At 35.9% G+C, this 19,812-nt stretch overlaps 1 protein-coding gene across 1 annotated transcript in view; it reads right to left on the bottom strand.

Moving 5' to 3' along the window:
- Positions 1 to 10,129, bottom strand: part of LOC111502325 (uncharacterized) — an 84,414-nt gene extending 74,285 nt beyond the window's left edge. Inside the window, exon 1 of the mRNA XM_074177421.1 lies at positions 9,814 to 10,129. Within this exon, the coding sequence (XP_074033522.1) occupies positions 9,814 to 9,850 (37 nt within the window). The 5' untranslated portion in view covers positions 9,851 to 10,129. The remainder of the gene's footprint in view (positions 1 to 9,813) is intronic.
- Positions 10,130 to 19,812: the final 9,683 nt, after the last annotated feature.

Genomic DNA, 19,812 nt, shown 5'->3' on the forward strand with positions numbered 1-19,812 from the left:
ACTACATTCTGCCGCCAGAAAGGAGAAACTGAAACAGTTAAAAAAGCAGATAATTGGACAACAATCAATATTTTTTAAGAACAGTCGACAAAAATAAGGCTGCAACTGAAACATCTTACCGTGTGTCCCAGATAATTGCACAAAAAAAGAAACCTTATGAAGACGGGGAAATGATAAAACAGGCGTTTTTAGAAGCTGCTGATTCGTTATTTGACAACTTTAGAAATAAACACGAGATAGTTTCAGCTATAAAATCTATGCAACTTTCTGCCAATACAGTGATGAGACGTGTAGAAGTAATGAGCAATGATATTTTTTTACAGTTAAGAACTGACTTAGATAACTGTGTTTATTTTTCACTTCAACTAGATGAATCAACAGATGTCGTTGACACTGCCCAGATGGCCGTGTTCGTCAGGATGGTTTTTAGTGATTTTACGATTAAAGAAGATCTTTTGAAGTTCATTCCACTGAAAGGACACACTACTGGACATGAGTTGTTTTCTCATTTAAAAAATATTATTTATTCCTAGAAAATTCCAGTATCGAAAATGGTAGGCTTGACAACCGATGGCGCTCCAGCTATGGTGGGTTGTGATAAGGGTCTGGTGGCGTTATGTCGTAAAGATGAAACTTTTCCGCAATTTCTCTGTTACCACTGCATTATCCATCAGCAAGCATTATGTGGAAATTTGCTGAAACTAAACAACGTTATGAAACTGGTGGTAAAAATTGTGAACAAGATTAGAGCTCAAGCGTTACAAAGAAGATTATTCAGAACCTTGGCCGATGAAGTTGACTGTCAATACGGGGACCTACTCCTTCATTCTGAAGTCCGATGGTTAAGTAGAGGACGGGTGCTGAAACGTTTCAATGATGTCCTATCTGTCATAGTTGAATTTTTCAAACAACGCGATGAACCGACTCCGGAACTAGAAAATCCAATCTGGCTTAGATATTTTGGTTTTCTCGTGGACATTACAAAGAAATTAAACGAACTTAATTTGCAGCTTCAGGGGAGAGACAAAGAACTAGCGGAAATGATTTATGATATAAAAGCATTTATCAAAAAGCTGGAGTTTTGGGAACAAAACCTAATTAACAGCGATGCCAAGCATTTTCCTATTCTTCTAGAAAAAATATCTCAAAATCCATTAGAACCCTATGACAACAAATATCATGTAGAAATAATTTCTACCCTGAAGAATAACTTCAAAAATCGTTTTAAGGATTTCAATGAAATGGCTTTAGTAGCGCAGTTTGTTGTTTCACCCTTTATGGAAATTGATATCCAACAGTTTGCAACTTGTGTTATGCAGAATTTCGGCGAAGACATCGCTACAACAGAAATGGAAATCATTGAGTTTCAAAATAATTTAGCCTTACAATCGTTAGTCTAAAGTACTGAATGTATCTGGCCTATTGTAAAGACAAATATTCAGTTCTATGCCGTGTTGCCTTGAAAGTGAAAGCATTATTTAGTTCAACCTATTTGTTTGAATCTTCTTTTTCCAATATGAAGTTTATTAAGAACAAATATCGCAATCGACTTACAGATGAACATTTGGATAATTGTATTCGAATGGCTGCATCAAATTATACTGCAAACATTAAAAAAATTATCGATGAGTCTGAGTGCCAGCCTTCTCATTGAACGTGCTTTTTTATTTTTCAATGTTTATGTTCATCATAGTGCGTTACTTTTTTGTTGTTATTATTAACTATTTTTAAATCATACGTGACATGCCGTTGTGGCTAGATAAAAGTTTGTGTTTATTTTTCAAACACCTTCGTTTGATAGGTAGGAATGTAGCTATGAACAAGTACGTACTAGTAATATTAGTTATTTTGTTATTAGTTTATTATTAGTACCTATGTATTATGTATTACCAGTTAAATATTAAAATAATTACATATAATGATAAATTAACTGTGGATTATTTCATTTACGTTGCGTTACGTGGCTTCCGTGTGGGTAGCTCGCTGTTTATTCCAAAATTAGCTCAACACATTGAAGAGGTTGGCGACCACTGGCCTAGAGGATGACAGCACGATCAGCTGTCGAAATCGCTCGCAGATAATTAAACAGAAGTTATAGAGCTTCAAATCCATTTTGTAACTTACATTAATAGTAAAATCAAAAAAATGTATGAGTATCTTTACAAAACTTCTTTTTAGGATTGCTAGAAAAAATGTATAGTAACTGCCGAAATGTTTATAAAACTGTTTTTTGGTGTTTATAAAAGGCTTTGCTACTGTTTTATATTTCTGGGAGAAATATAGTTTTATAATTTGTTTCTACGAACTGTTTTTCCAACTATTATAAAATATAAAATTGCTGGTTGCAAAGGTAAGCTAAGACCTTCAGAAGGCTATAAGAAACGCGAACTGTGGATCGGTCTACATTGGATCCACAGAGAGAAATGTTAGTACAAGGCTTTCTGAACACAAAAGATATGGTCGCCTGGAAAACCAGCAGTGGTGGATAATAACACTGTGAAAAGGTACCCATACTGAAGTAATTTGAATAAAATGGAAACTAACTTTAATACAATCTGGCCACCTGCACTGGATTGCACACACGTACAGGTCATTTAATTCAAACAATGGGAACAATGCCATACGCACCATCAATGGACTGAAACCAGCTATGAAAGTTTACAAGAATTAATGAATGTTTCCCGTACTCATTTTTTTAATTGGAGTTTGGACTTCGCCTTCTAGGGTATGTGTCTTGCGATGACAAACAATTTTGACTCGCCTGTTTTCCTGTTTTCTGTAAATTTTAGTGAAAAACTGGTTTCTTTACGTTCATCATGAATTTTCTTCAAATATCATCCAAGTTTTTCCAAAGTTAATGGACATTTATCAGTCTATACACGATTCGATTGAAGAGCCTCCACACTAGGACTACTTGTGCCTCTATTTTTCAAGTAGGCATATGTTTCATAAAGAGCTCACGACTGCTTCTGACTGTATACGAAAAAAATATTGAGTACTGAATGGTTTCTCGTAAGGAAAGCATTCACAATTATTTTGGATAGAGAAACAAACTGAAAGAATATGATGAGGAATGGAAAGTAATGTATATTGAATCCATCCTTCCATAGAGAGGAGTTCTGTTTGCCATGTAGAAATCCAGATACGTTTTGTCCGGTAGCCATGATTTCGAGTTTAAATAGGTTGAACAGTCAGATGGTATAGTGTATTGACAGTTCCAAGATGGATAATGGGGTTGGCATAGGATTGATACGGTCAAAACTGAAGCTCTCCAAATTCCCTAAAGCCTAAGCACCCCCTTTCTGGTAGATTTGGCGCAAGAATCTAAATTTCATTGAACAGCTAAACAGCACTGAAAGCTCTGAAACCATTGACTTCTAAGTCTTAACTGATTTGGGGTATGCAAAACATCCCTAAGACAACAAATAGAAAGTAAGCGAATACTCTTGATGTGAGGGACCTAAAACACCACCTTTCAGGTAGAATTGGAACAAGGATCTATATTTTATTGGACAGCCAAACAGCACTGCGAGCTGTTTGGCTCGCAGTGCGTATGCCTCACCATTCAATCAAGAAGGTAGAAAATGAGGCCCACACGTTAAGAGAAAACTGTTCTTGATGATTAGTTTCGACAATAGCATGAGGGTTTTCATCAGCCCATATGTGGTAATTATGAAAATTAATAATCTTGTCCCGAGAAAAACTACATTCGTCTGTGAATTCTGAAGTCTTCAGAAAGTCACAATTTCTTCTAATCATTTCCAGCATCCAATTGCGAAATTCAAGACGGTTCGGAAAGTCTCGCGGTAACACTGCCTGTACTCGTTGCAGATGGCAAGGGGAATAAGAATTGTTCCTTTAAAATTCGAAATACCGTCATATGATCAACATTTAGCTGGAAAGCAATCTTTCTAGTACTGGTAGTAGGTTGTTCTTCAATCAAATTAAGTACTGCTTCCTCAAGCTGTGGTGTTCGTACTTCTTGATGGCGACCACAAACCTGCGTTCTTTTGTCGAATGAACCATATTCTCGTAATCGTTGATGAAGTCGAGCAGATATTCTATGTGAAGGATGCTGCCGTTGAGGATACATTTCAGCATATCTTCTAGAAGCTTCTAACCCATTCCCCTGCGACAGACCGTAAACGTAATGCATATCAGACATTTCCTCATTTGTGTATGCCATTTTAATAACAAGTGAATCATTAAAGTAACAAATTAGGAACAGAACAACAACACACAATTGGTATTAATTCAATTTCGAAAATTCACAAACTGACAAGGTCATACCATAGATTAGTTTCATTGGAAATAAATTTTAGAGGTTGAGGTTTCCACCCCTTACAACCATGGGGTAAACCAAATAAATTACTGGCTAAGTGTCTTTTTGGTAGTACAAAACGTCAGGTTAATTTCAATATTGTAACTTTTTTGGTGCTTGTGAAAAAAATTGTTATACAAATTTTATGTACCCCCTTTAAGGGGCTGTATCTTAACAAGGGATGCTCCAATGAAATTTCTTTATATGAAAGATCCCATCTTTTTTTCGATGAGGAATCACCTCCTTGAATGTTTTACAATTATGTTTGATAGAAGCACTGTTGAAGAATCAAAGGTGTTAGTGAAGCATGTCGTGATATATTTTTCAAATGAAGTTTGTGAAGATCAAATCGTGAGTTGTAGTTTATGAAAAAAAAAATGTTATCGTTTTAATGCAAAGATATTTTAGAGCCTACTATTATAAAACTATGCTTTAGTTTGAAAGAACATTAGTGGTAACATCGATATGTTTATTTTGTCGGAATAGAAGCAAAAATAACCTCTCTTAACATCAGCGTGTTATAAGGAAACGCCGTGTGTTGTTCCCCTCTACCCTCTAGCTTCAAAATCACTCTTCAGCCCATGGACTTATGGCTGTGCCAAATTTATATGTACAGAATAATCGCATGTTTATTAGCAACAATTCCAATTCATAAACATGTAATCCAGTCGAATAGTCAACAGAGATTTTGTTGCTCAGATCTAACAAACCACAAATTTGTTTGAATATATAAACTTTTCGAATGGGAATCATTCAAACAGAACTAATTTTAAATAAATTCATTCGTAATCGAATTATCTCTTCGGCAGGTACGTGCAAATTGTTCTAGATTGAATTTCAGCTTCGTGTTGAATGGGGAGAATGTGAGAATGGAGGTGAAATTATTTCGTAGATACACTTAAATGAAATGGAAATGTTCAAGTTCAAAACAGTGTTGATTTTTGCTGAATTAAAATACATGTGATCGGTCATGTACCATTGGAAGAGAAATTTCCAAAAAGGGATTTACATGTTCGTAAATTACTCAAAAACTATTGCCATTACAAAAAAAATATTCACAGAAAAAGAAGAATATCCATATTTCGTGAAGGCAGATCATTCTGATGTCAAAGGGTCCTGTTATTTGCGATAAGATCCAACAATAGGCGTCATCTATTAGGGCGTCGCGACACCGACGCCATGCGTATTTCTGTACGAATTGAAATAAATGTTTCAAATTACCAAAAAATATGTTACTTTGACCATAACTCGGCTAACATGATGATAACGAAATCAATTAGTGACAGCAAGAATCATTTTAGTGAGTGTTCGAACTGCCTCCCTTCACGTAGAATACACATATTGCATTTTTTTAGTAATTGCCGATTCGTGACAGCTAAAAGCATCTCTCGCGTTATGGAAGCACAAATATTTGTGATACTATTTTTCAAACCCTCTACATTTTCTGGACGTCGCATATAAACTAAGTTTTTGATATATCTCCACAAGAAGAAATCTAGTGGCGTAATATCTGGACTTCGAGCTGGCCATGGTATTGGACGATTAATTCCAAACCATTTCTCATTAAAAGTATCATCCAAATATTGGGTAACAATTCTATTATTATGTGGAGGTGCACCACATATCCAGTCGAGTTTGTATTGGTAAATTCTCCAAGAAATTCGGCAACACATGTTGTAGAAAAACCAACCAAAAACCCATTGAGAATTCCTTCGAAAAAAATGAGGTCCTATCAAATAACCATCAATGATTCCGCACCAAACATTAACCCCCCACACAGACTGAAATCTCGTTCCTTACACCCAATGAGGGTTCATGTCAGACCAATAGTAACACTTATGTTTGTTTATCATACCGTTGTTATGGAAACGGCTTTCATCACTCCATAATATTTTTTTCAGAAACTTATCATTATCACGAATAGGGTGGACAACGATGCAATGAAATTCAATCTTCTATCAGCATATCCTGAAGATGGGAATATATTTAGGTGTAGTCCTTGAACCAAATGTATTTTGTATGGATGGAATTTATTTTTTGAGAAAATACGTTGTATTGACGATTTCGAAAAGTTACAATGCATTGCTACTTGTCTGGTAGAATTTTATGGTTCCAAACCATTTGATCTAGCACTGCAACACTGTGATTCTCATCAGTATCCGTTTTTGGTTTTTTTCGCTTCCGTTCATTAAAACACCCATTTCGTGCCAAAGATTTGGCTAAGCCAGCGAATGTTTTGTCTGTCTGGATACCGATTAGCGTAATTTCCCACTGCTTCTTTTGAATTCCTTCTTGCTTCGCCATAAATACATATCATATCCAACTTTTTTGCATTTGAAAATGGAACTATTTTTAAATTTTACGAAAAACCAACACAAAACTGAATTCACTTTCGTCAAATCTGGCAGGTCTTCTGACAGATCGATATATATATTATTGCAATCATTTTGACTTATTCATGGCCCTCTTTACAATACGCAATAAAATTGCCTTTTTTCATCAGTATTTAAGGAAAAATACAAGTGGCTATGTGGCTGAATTCAGAATATAGATCACCTTGGACCTTTTCTTAAAAGTACCACAGGCAAGATGTATATATTAGTTTGACATTTCTCATTAGTTTTTTATTTTAATTTCAAAATGGGGGAGAATGTTAGATTTAGAATGTATGTTTTCATCATTTCCCCTGTATATAGATTTTCTATTTAGTTTAGTTAATGTCTGATAATATTTTTATTTGAATCAAGTTTGTTAGTAAAAAGATTTTTGAATAGAGTTGTCAAATAAATAGAATTTAAAATACGTCAGTAAGACTTTATTTGATGATAAAATTATATCCATCGCATATTTAAGATCATTCGAATCACAAGCTTCAATCCATTTAGAAAAAAATACATTATTTTCAGAATAGCTGTTGCAAAAAATATGTATGTCGTTATAAAATTAATATGAGAACAGTTGCAGTTCATTACTCATTGTTTTGGTAATTGTTATAATATTATGTGAACGATATTGAACAACAATGTCAGGTCTGTTTCAGTCTTTTGTATTTATTACAGCAACTGTCATGCAAGGTCAAAATGTTTGAACTTTATTTTATTTTTTTCATAAATGAATGACTAACGTAATATCCTGTTATATCACGTCAACGTGAAAATAAAATGAAACCTTGTATATCCCAGATGATATGAAGAAAATTAAATTTTGAACAACTGACAACTAATTTTATGCTTTTTATTAGGTAGTTTCACAAGTTTTTTCCATGTTAATGTCAAGTGTTTTTGTAACTCCATATCTCGATAAATATTTATTCTACTGTGTGGTGCGGTGTAAACTATTGATATAGATTTTTTTAAGGACAAACAGGAGCGATCCACATTAGATTTGAATCGTTGGAGATTGAATCTAGTGAAGTTCGAGATGTAATGGGTTGAACCTCAAAACGATTAGCAGCCACAGTCCCACGCGTATTTCTGATATGTACCGCTCTTGGTGAAGTCAAATGTGCCAAGTCACTTGAACACCTCTCGTGACAAATCTGCTTCTTTGATGTTCCAGACTGTCAAGGTTGCATGTTCGCGTCTCCAATCAGGCGGATGGCTTTCATCTGAATGGAATCCAGCAACTTTAGGGTATGTTTGGGGGCAGAGCTCCATACATGAGAACAATACTTCAAAGAAATTCTGATCTGAGCTTTATGAAGCATTAACAGTGCCAAGACATATTGCTATCCATTTTAACCCCCACCAAACATATAGTAGCAGGAAGAGGAATAGTCTGACCTGACATTATTATATCCGGTTCGGAGACTTTCATCTTCTTAGAGAAAATTGATGCCTGTGTTTTTGTGGCATTGAATTGAATCTGGTTACGTTTACCCCAATTCGTAATAACCTCTAGTTCCTCATTGAGTTATGCAACCTCCTGCTGCCGGTGAAGATCTGCCTTTGTAGCCGATGTTCTGGAATCCAAATAGAATGACAAGAGAGAATATTGTACTCTATACATTGACGTTGTTCATTCTTTTCCAAATTTATTTATCGTGTCTTTCCAATGACGTCGTTAAGCGAATTTCTCTCTACGAATTCACTACTCCAAAAATTAACCATTCATTTGGCACTAATAGTGTTAATGAACGCACTGTTCTACTTTGCTTTGCGAAATTTCATTCCGTAGACTTCAGCCTCAAAGAAGACTGGTGAAGACTGACCCATCACAGACTGCATGGGATGGTGAAAGAGCTGGACGTCAGCTCCCATGCGGTTTTTGATGGTTCAAAACGTATTGGAAAGGTCAGAAAACTCGAAAATTGGATGCCCCACGATTTGAACTATCGACAGAAATTGTCACTTTTCGAGATCTGTTCTTCTTCGCTTTCGTGTAACCAAAACAATCTTGTTTTGCAGCAGATAGTCACTTGTGATGAAAAGTGGATCCTCCACGACATTAGGAGAAGTTCAGGACTGTGGTTGGATACCAATGAGTCACACAGGCACTTCCCAAAGGTGAAAACTCACTAATGTATAGTGGTCAGTGACTGGTTCGATCCACTATAACTTCTTGCAATCGGGCCTAATATCTAAGCAGAGTCCTATTGTGAGAAAATCGACGAAATGTACCGAAAGTTGCGTCAGCAGCAGTCGGCACTAGTCAACAGAAGAAGTCCGATCCTGCTTTACAACAACGCCCGTCTGCACATTTCTCAAATCATCGTTCGGGAATTTAACGATTTGAGCGTCGAAGTATTTGCTTTACCCACCATACTCCCCATACCTTTCGCCAATTGGGTGCCTACCACTTTTTTAACCACTTCGCCCTCTTCGTCGACTTCATCGAATCCAGAACAAAAAATGTATGCTGACTGAATTAATCGATCTGTGTTACGTTGGCGGAAGCAAAAGTTGCTTATTTCAATTATATTATTTAAGTATTCACTGTTATATTACAGTTTGAACTAGAATCATAAAAACGGACAAAACCTGCGAAACAACACAATATAATTGAGCTCTGTTTCATTGAGAGAACATCAACCAAAACCGAATAGTTGTTTTCTGAATGAAATTGTGTTGCATATTCCGGATTGAAACTCGCAATCTTTGAACAAAAAATATTCTGAAAGCTGTTGAAATTTATAAAGAAGTGTAAATGAATGAATCTTCTGAAGGATTACCTTTGTAGAGAAACCATCACAAGCGGATGGTTTCTTGCATATTCTCTATGGTATTTCGAATTACTTTTTTCATTTGTGTACAGAAATGGAACTTTCTTTCTTTCAAAATTCATGGGGAATTTTGTATTATCAACTGATCTGTTGAATTATGTATAAACGAATAATTGAAACAACGGAATGTTGACATTGAATAACTCAATTTTGGTTCATGTCGTTGCTGAGCGACTTTACATTACACTATCTTCGGAATGATTTGCAACCAGTAACAATTTTTTCCCTACAAACCAATATTTGAATATGTACTCAACAATAATTCACTCACCTATGAAAATCAGTAAAAACGATAGAGTGAAATCCATTTCGAATCCAAGCCTTCAGATGCCGTAAATTTTTCAAAGCACCTCCTCAATCACTAGCCATCAGAGTTCTCATAGTTTATTTACTGAGTTCCCATAGTTCATTATTCGATTTAACTGAAGGAACCGCGACAACACGTTCTTTTGTAAAATTCGTCTCACTGCAAGTTCTTCGCTCGTCCACTGCCGCGGTACTACTTCAAGATATTACGCGGTACCACTGAGAAAGAAAAAAAAGCATATTCTCGCTACCGTTTCTCCACGTACTTGGAAAGTGGTGATACCCTGAAAGACGATGTGACGAGAATGGAAATTAACGAGTATCCGAGTCGTACGACGTTTATTGTAACTTGCTGCAGGGTACCGGACAAGATGGGTGATTTTTTAAGAGGTATAGGATTTGATTTTCAAAACAACACAAACAAATTGAAAAAATTTATGAAATCTTTATTGGAATGGATAGAACGATCAATATAATTTGATGTTTGAAGATGATTTCATGCAAATGTTGTCCGCGGCTCCGCTTTAGTACATCCTCCCGAGGAGTTGTCCTCCTAGGTCATCGTCCATCCTGTCCTTTCCAGGAAGGTGGACAGGTCCTAAATTTCTTAGTCCAGCCGCTTCCTTGGCTAAAGAGTCGGCAATGCGATTACCTTTACTCGTGTCGTGCCCTTCAACCCACCTCAGGATAATGTTATTATCTACCAAGGTTTTGGCTAAATCTTGGTGACAGTCTGGTACTAGCCCTGAGGTAACACGCTGTCTGTTAAAGGCTAATAGTGCTTGTCTGCTATCAGTGCAGATTTTTATGTTTTTGCCAGAAATTCCTTTCTTGGTTATTTCTTTTGTGGCGATTGAGATACCAGCCAGTTTTGTTTGGACCACGCTGGTATTTTTTCCCATTCCCCACTTAATCTTTAGGCTTGGTGATCTGGAGTACACTCCACATCCTGAGCCTTCTTTGGTCTTTGAGCCGTCTGTATAAATCCTTATTGCATTTGTAGCATCTGACTCTGTGTTCTGCTTGATTTTGTTATTATCTACCGAGGTTTTGGCTAAATCTTGATGACACTCTGGTACTAGCCCTGAGATAACACGCTGTCTGTTAAAGGCTAATAGTGCTTGCCTGCTATCAGTGCAGATTTTTATGTTTTTGCCAGAAATTCCTTTCATGTTTATTTTTTTTGTGGCGATTGAGATACCAGCCAGTTCTGTTTGGACCACGCTGGTATTTTTTCCCATTCCCCACTTAATCCTTAGGCTTGGTGATCTGGAGTACACTCCACATCCTGAGCCTTCTTTGGTCTTTGAGCCGTCTGTATAAATCCTTATTGCATTTGTAGCATCTGACTCTGTGTTCTGCTTGATTTGTATTTTGTAGGGTTTATTAAACACAAACCTGGGTTCAATTGCATCACTTGTTGCCTGCAGCAGAGGTTGCGCAGTGAGCGCTTCCCGCCATAGGCCCAGCCTCAATTGACCCATTCCTACTTCCAGGTTTACACCAGCCGTGCGTGTTCTGATTATTGGAGTCCTTGGTGGAATGATGTCATCTCCACTCTCGAATCTTAAAATCATACCGGCTTGCCGCACTAAGGCAGAAATCTTAGCCGCACAGATGCAGAAGGCTGTCATTCTTGGCTCACTGCGCTTGCTCAGGGCACATGATTCTCGAACCCACTGATCACTTACCCCACGGTGTGGGGAGTGATCATTGGTTGATAATGCTGGCGCGCCCTCCCGAATGTATGGGGGCTTCGGGGGATAGGGTCCGACCAGCGCACACTACGGGAAATAAATAATTATAATAATAAAAATAATAAATTGGCTTTATTGATAATACAAGAAAACAATAAAAATATATATTTTGAAATGAAAATAAGTTACAGGAGATTCTGTACCACAGAGACCTTGGCAGTATCTTTTGAATTATCCTATATCTCTGACCAGAAGTTGACCCAGAGTACAATTCCTCATTTCTTCCTGAAAACTCTCAAAACTTTCATGAGATCCGTGTATGGTATTTTGATATTAGAAATATTGTTCCCACCCGCTTTCTCCGCCATTTTATCCACAATTTCTTCACCTGAATTCCTGCATGCACCTACTGAAAAAATACACGACTACAATCGATTTGTCATTGGTTTCTTATGACATTGCAATTGCCAATTATTTGATTCCTCAATGCATTTACATCTAGTACACGAGTTTTATAAATAGGAGCCCTCAGATGACCTCATAGATAGAAATCTAGAGGATTCATGTCGGGATTTCGAGCTGAACAACTTTGAGACCCTGCACGTCCAATCCACTGATAAGGATAGGTTATGTCGAGATGCTGACGAACAAGGCCACTAAAATGATCTGTGGCCCCATCGTGTTGAACCACATTTTGATTTTCACTCATACTAAGATATGTAATGTGTAAGTTACATCACTAGACCAAACAGTTCAAGTACCACCAAAAAAAAAAACGAAGTTTCGTTCGATTTGTTTTAAGTTTCTATAATTTGATTACTTTCAAGGACACTGTGACGTATTTGAATTTTCTCTATTCATGAATGTGAATCTGATGAATAATTATTTATTTGGTGATTTTGTTGCTATCATTGTTCATTGCAATTTTCTCAATGATAAAAACGAGTCGAAGCATTAAATTTTTTGATAATATATGGACCAAATTTGATACCGCCTGTATAAAATTTTTTCTCAGGCAATTAATGTCTCAGAATGAATGGGAACTGATCAAATGTGTGATTTGGATTTACTCAAAAAAAATAATGCTATACAAACGTATCTCGTCGAGATTCAATTTTAGCAAGTCATAGATGGAATTTGGGAAACAATTATATATTCAAATGAAGCTTATAATATTTAATTTCACGTTATTCAAAGATTCATAAAAACTTCGAAGAGTCTCATCGTGAAAGTAATCCAAACACTTCTACATTAGAATTATAACCAGATTAATGAATGGCGATGTCCATCAAACCGGGTTGAATAAAAGTCGTGACTTTTAAATGTGCAATTCATATGCTAATCTGAAACCGTTGCCATTCTAATGAACTGACTGTCATATTTTATCGAAATCCTTAGGTGTATAATAATAATTATAATAATGACAAAATGAGGCTTTCGTGGCCAAGGTTTTCAGTGTCACTATTTTTCTGGTTTGAAGGCAAGAGTGGCTAGCTTCCTCAGAGGTTTATACATCCTGAGTTATCTCCGATGGCTGGATATTATAGTACGAGAGCTAGCAACGTTTGGAAAACAGGAATTTCAGAACAGTTGGTTTTTTAATATACTGTCTTTCTTGCTCTTTCGGTCAGAGTCCGGGCTACCTGGCTGGCAGTAGTGATTGCATTTATTAATGCGCATTTTTCTGCACAGGTAAAAATCCTTACTTTGAAAGAATTGTTTAAAGCGTAATTTTCAATGTTTTGCCTTTAGATAGATCCACCTGACATTTTTTATTGCCAGGCATTTTTATTGTTGTTAATTATGTGCCATACGCGATTTTTTATTTTATTCAAATTAAAAATTCAAAGTATCTTTGAATGTCTGTAATTTTTCTATTATGTTCTTTAAACATAAAATAATCTATAATTAATTTGCCAGACGTTAATTCGATTGTTAAGAATTAAATATAAATAAAAAAGTAATGAAGAGTATTGCGGTATAATGCTTGTGGTTAGAGAGAGAGACAATTTAAAGTGAAAATTTCAAGGATGAAAATTTTAAGAATGAGACAGGAAATAATTGCAAAAATACTTTACTTATACTTGTTCTTGTAATGAAAAAAATATAACATAAAAATGAAAATATAACTAAAATAAGCATACATTGAAAAGAATGGAATAAAAACTATATCAAGGAAGGTTCATAAATTACATTTTTCAATTAAAGAAGTACTGGTTATTACAGGTGAATTACAAAATATAATGCAAAGTTTCAGATTTTTTTTAAATTAAAATATCTTCAGTCTATAATAGTGTCATAATAAAATGAGGCATCTTCATAATCATCATCATCATCTTCACTCTCACTGTCAGAATTATTTATATCATCGTCTTGGGAATTGTCATTGTCTTACAATATTCCATCATCTGTAACAAAAAAATTAAAATTCCTGTAATTTTTTTCGTTCGTTAAATAATAATTCGGTTTTTATTGATTAATGTTCTATTCAATACTTACTTTGAATAATATCTGCAACTGTGGAAGGTAATTGCTCTCCCACAAACTAGACAAAATCATATTTATCATCGGATCTTGTGTGATGAATTAAACTCGAAGCACTAACCTCACTTACGATTTCACTGTTTATGGTTCCCGCAATAGTTTCAGTAACATTTGCTGGTGTATTTGATGGCAGAGTATATGAAGTAGATTTACTGATACTATCTATTTCAGTCGATGGATCACGGTATTTTGCCATGTTGTCCATTTGCCGATGCGCTGCCGTCGCTTTCTATCTGCCTTGCACTTTAAACTGTCTCTCTCTAACCACAAGCATTATACCGCAATACTTTTCATTATTATTTTTATTTATATTCAATACTCAACAATCGAATTAACGTCTGGCTTATTAATTTCAGGTTATTTTATGTTTAAAGAGCATAATATAAAAATTACAGAATTTCAAAAATACTGTGACAGGTAGCACGGACTTTAACCGAGAGTGCAAGAGAGACAGCAAATCAAAAAACCAACTGTTCTGAAATTCTTTCTCGAAAACGTTGCTAGCTCCTATACCATTACGGTTGCGTAAAGCGTATTTATGTTGACTCAGGTAGTTTGATGTGCTAACATCTGTACCTGAATTAGGTACATTATCAATAACATTCGTGGACCCGTTTCTACCTGTCGTCATGCTGTTTGTTATTCTTGAACTACTCATTATGGGATTCCATGTTTGGTTGAAGATCAAAGCTTCTTCGTCTCTGTTGAAATTATCCATGTATTTATGGATCTCTCTTGCCTCTCTCACCAGTCGGCTATGGGATCCCTGCTTGGGGGCAATGTGTTTTCGAACCAAATCCTGTTGTTTCCATCACTGAGTACGTGCTCCGCTACAGCCGACTTATCCGTTTGGCTCAGTCGGCAGTTCCTTTCACGTTCTTTTAGCCTTGTTCCCATGGATCTTTTGGTGATTCAGATATATACCGTTCCACAAATGCATGGTATGCAACATACCCCTGCTGCTGAAAATGGAGTTCTTTTGTCTTCACCCGACCTGGCACTTTGTCGTATCTTTTTGGTGGATTTATAAACCGTTTCAATGTTGTGTTTCCCCAAGGATTCTTCAATTCTGTCTGTGACCCTAGGGATATATGGTGGACAAGCACGTGCAACGATCTGAGTCTCACCCCGTTTTGAACCGTGGAACTCTTAAGTTCCCGGTTACACTGTATCCATTCAATATCAAGGTCACTTGAGAGTTCTTTCTCTAGTTGCTCTGGTTCATATTTTTTTAGAGGTCGTGTAGTTAGAATAGAGGTGCATCCCCTCTTTTGACTAAGATGATGGTTTGATAGAGCAATCGGCACCTTTGAATTAAAACCTATCTTTTGGCTACGTTACGTTAATGAGACTTGCGTCATCTGGAAACATGGAGGGGGCGCTCTGAAACCTTTTCCTAGACTACTTGAACACCCACCACCATGGAAACTGAACTGGACCATCGTATAGCATTCCTAGATGTACCCATCAAAAGATGTGGCGCTTAGAATAACCCACAGGTATCAGATAAATACCCGTACCCACCAGCAAATGACTATTCTAGTCAATAGACGGAAGTCATCTCTACTCTAACTGAACGGTCTCGAAGAATATGTGAATCAGATCATCTCGTGGAAGAACTGCTGCGTCTTCAAGTGATCTTGAGATCGAATGGATACAGTGTAGGTACTCGAGATCAACAAGATCATGAAACTGGGAATTTCCACAGTTCAAAACGAGGGGAAGGCTCAGATGGTTGCACGTGCCTATCTACCATATATCTGTCGTGTGTTCTGTATCACAATAAATAAAGTAGCTTGAATAACCCGTTCATTAAATAATAAAACATATATGAAACTCAACTGTCTTGATACAAAATCAAACGCCACTCGTTCCATGTCCGAGTATGAAAACTCCCACTTAACCAATACATGCGCATGACATTCATATAGGAATATATACAGGGTATATACATATATATTACAAAATCTCTAGGTTCACAGAACAGAATTGAAGAACTCTTGGAGAAACACAACATTAAAACGGTTTTCAAACCCACCAAGAAGATACAACAATGTCTCAGGTCGGCTAAAGACAGAAGAGACCGATTATTATCAGCAGCAAAGGTATATCGCATACCATGCACTTGTGGGAAGGTATTGTTGGAATTGTTTATTATATTATTTTATATCTATTGTATCTAGGTGGGGTAAGTTGTTAATATAACCCAACCTATTTTTAAAACGATGAAATAATAAAAATCCACCCCATTTACATTATTTGGTGACCGTGACAGGATATAAAAGATGGACAGTTTGAAGAAAAATAGGCAGCAGTTGAGAAGACATTTCAAAAAATCTGTCGAAGCGCTTGATGGAGCTTTGAAGCTGAAAGATTCAACTACAGGGGATTTACTTTTTCTACTCAGAAAATTGGAGGATAATAGTAGCAGATTATTCGAGGTAGATGAAGGAGTTGAAGAAAAAATATCATTAGAAGCCAGTGATGATATTGAATCAGAAGAGGAGTATGATGAGGTAAAATATTATAGAGACGAGCTGATAAATATGGATCCAAAGGCGAATTCCGGTTGAACGAGATTACGAAGACCCAAGAAGATCGTTCGAGCTGTTCCAATTTCTCTATAACGGAGAAAATTCGGAGTAAATTTCATTTACCAAGATTAGAAGCGAAGAAATTCGATGGGAACGTGAAGAACTGGTTTGGGTTCTGGGGACAATTCAAGAAGATTTACAACGCCTTTACAAGTTTTTACAAGCGACGGAAAGTGGTTCAGTTGCCCAAGATTCAGTAGAAAGTTACCGCCATCTGGAATCATTCTCTAGTAAGCTGCTCATTCATGTTATAATAATAATATTTATTTTCCTTTTGAAATCTAAATTGTATAGGAATACTTATTAATGAAATACAATAAAATAAAGTGGTTATAAAACGAAACAAAATACTACAAAAACTGGGTATCACAATAAAAGTGCATGAAAATACATTAAACAAGCACAAGTTAATATAAAAAATTTTCTTTGAAATACTCATCTTGTGAGTGAAAACATTTCTCCAATAGGAAGTCATTTAAAGCTTTTTCGAAGCAAAATACTGTCTTTGTTGCTTTTATAATTTCATATAATTTCATGCTTCTATAATGTTGCTGTGAGTGAATAGAATCGTTGTTCATAGTTGTGTCTGTTTGGGTTGGTTTGTGGTAAATCGTGTTCGTTATTAATTTATTCAATTGTGGGGTCTTAAAAGTTCTTCTGGTTCTATTGTGAATTAAATGTTCACATAAATAGAGTTGATGTAATGGAGAAATAACTGTAATTGTCCAAGTGTTCCTGTGAAACTGGTAACTATCCGGGTAGACATACAAAAAATAACAAGTCACACATAGACAAGGATAACAGATCAGGTGTCTCCAAACTAACATGCGGATCATGACCAAAAGTGAAAGGTATTGATCATCTGCCTCAAAAAACGAATTGAAAACCAAAAGAGTTGAAGAAATACTGACTCCTCCACAAAAATTAAAAAAATAGAGAGGATATTTCGCAATATCCTGAATCTTCAGCGCTAGAAACACGTTATATGATACATTGAATCTGAACCTACTTTCAATTATTTTCTGGAATGGAAACTTCCATTAACTGTAATATTATACGAAGGATCTCCAAGAATTCTGATAGCCTGACACCAAATACCCTTTAGAATAAATAAATTAGTTTTGATGCAAATACTCGTATTTCGACTCATTCCAGTAGTGAAAAAACTTGAAGGACTTTTGGTTTTCTTGATGGACTGTGCAATAACCCCGTCTAAGACATGCATGGTGCACTCGAAGAATGCATTCAGTTGGCAACGAAAATGATTTCCTGCCGTTTTCAACTTTCAGTACCCGTTGATCATAATTACTCAAATTATATGATCTGAATAACGAACGTAATGTGCCTCGATGCAATTGGTCGGAGTTTCATAATAATGGTTGCTAACAGTTTTCGTTTGTCGATACAGATCGGAGGAATTTCCAACTCAATGTTCATTATCAACGTTGGATAATTGGATGAAGAGAAAATTAAAGGAATGATAGTTATTTCATACAAGGTCGATACTTCAGTTAGCTGAGTTTGGTACAGACAGTTCATCGTTTGTATATATTAGTATAAATTTAGGTAACTTTTAGTACCCGTTGATCATAATCACACAGACTATATGATCAGAATAACGAACGTACTGTGCCTCGATGGAATTGGTCGGAGTTTCATAATAATGGTTGCTAACAGTTTTCGTTTGCTGATAGAGATCGGAGGAAATTCCAATTCAATGTTCTTCCTAACCTCAACAGTTACAAACAGAATTTGATATGTCTCTGATGCAGAGGATACTTTGAAGATTTTTGGACAACATTTCTCGTGTATATGTTATGGGCATTTTGATAAGTCGGGCACTATTAATAATGACCGGTCTGTATTCGTAATGCCCGACTCAATTAGGCAATGTAATTAAAACAGCATGATTAATCACTTTTCCTAGCCATTATGAATAATGCCCACCCTATCTTGGGCAAAGTAATAAAATAGGTAAACTGTAGTGTTTTCGTTTATTAAATGAAAAAACAGTTACAAAATTTTCATTAAAAGTTAACAAAAAATAAACTATTGGACATAGTAGTTGAAAAATAAATAGTTAAAAATGTAATACCATCAGTAGCTACCTACTTTTATGTTGATAAAAATATTACTTAAAAACAATAGTTTGAAAATTAGTAAACTGAGAAAAATTAACAGAAATATCTAATAATTAAGGACTGCACAAGAAAGTTATTAGGTTAAGAATTATTTATTCTTGCAAGATACGCTTTTGTGACATTTGAAATTGCAAAGAATGTTTGATTTCTTGTATTTACAACGTTTTGAATTGCAGTCATCACTACAGTTACAATGCTGGAAGCCTTGTCCATCAAAATGAGAGTCTCTTCGAGCATATTCTCGAAGAGTAATATAAACTTTCGGAACATTGTCGATCGAAATGAACTTTTCTTTACACACAGTAAACTCATTTCTGGAGTACAGTTAGTTCAAAATACCGTGTTTAGTAACAGAAATAGAACCAGTAACAGCGGATGTTATCGATGTCTTCGTTTATGGCATCATCCGCTCTGTTCACAATTACGTTTTGACCTCCACCTTTCAAGATTGCCTCAAGGTCATCTTCACTTACTATCTCCGTTAACCCGTCAAATGATGGATAGCCTGATTTTAAACCTACCTTGAGATTGGCTATGACAAGGTTTGCCGTGTACTAATTCATCACATTGCCCGGCTACAAGTAGAGAATTATTCATACTGCCCGGTCCAAGTCCACTAACTTATCACATGGACCACGGGCCGTCGAGCATTATTGATAAAGGTAGGTCAAAGTGATAAATTAATCACTTTGCCCATCGCTCTTGGGCAGTATTAATAATGGTCGGTCTTCATTAATAATGCCCAGTTAATCACGTTGCCCGTAACATATATTCTATACTCAGCTCAGATTTATTGAAAACATTTGCATCAAAAACTATGCTTTCTAACTGTGTAGAAAAATTACACGGCTTCAAAAATAAAGACCTACATTAAAACAGATCCAGCAGGGTTCACTCAATGTGTAAGTGAGGCAGTGAAAAATCACTTACCAGTTGAATCACAGAAATTTTTCAAAAGTTTGGAACAGAGAGGATTATTCTGGCATCT

The sequence above is a fragment of the Leptinotarsa decemlineata genome, unplaced genomic scaffold, assembly GCF_025532065.1.
Source record: "Leptinotarsa decemlineata unplaced genomic scaffold, Ldec_3_MD MMD2_tig00002974_RagTag_RagTag, whole genome shotgun sequence".
Taxonomy (NCBI): Eukaryota; Metazoa; Arthropoda; class Insecta; order Coleoptera; family Chrysomelidae; genus Leptinotarsa; species Leptinotarsa decemlineata.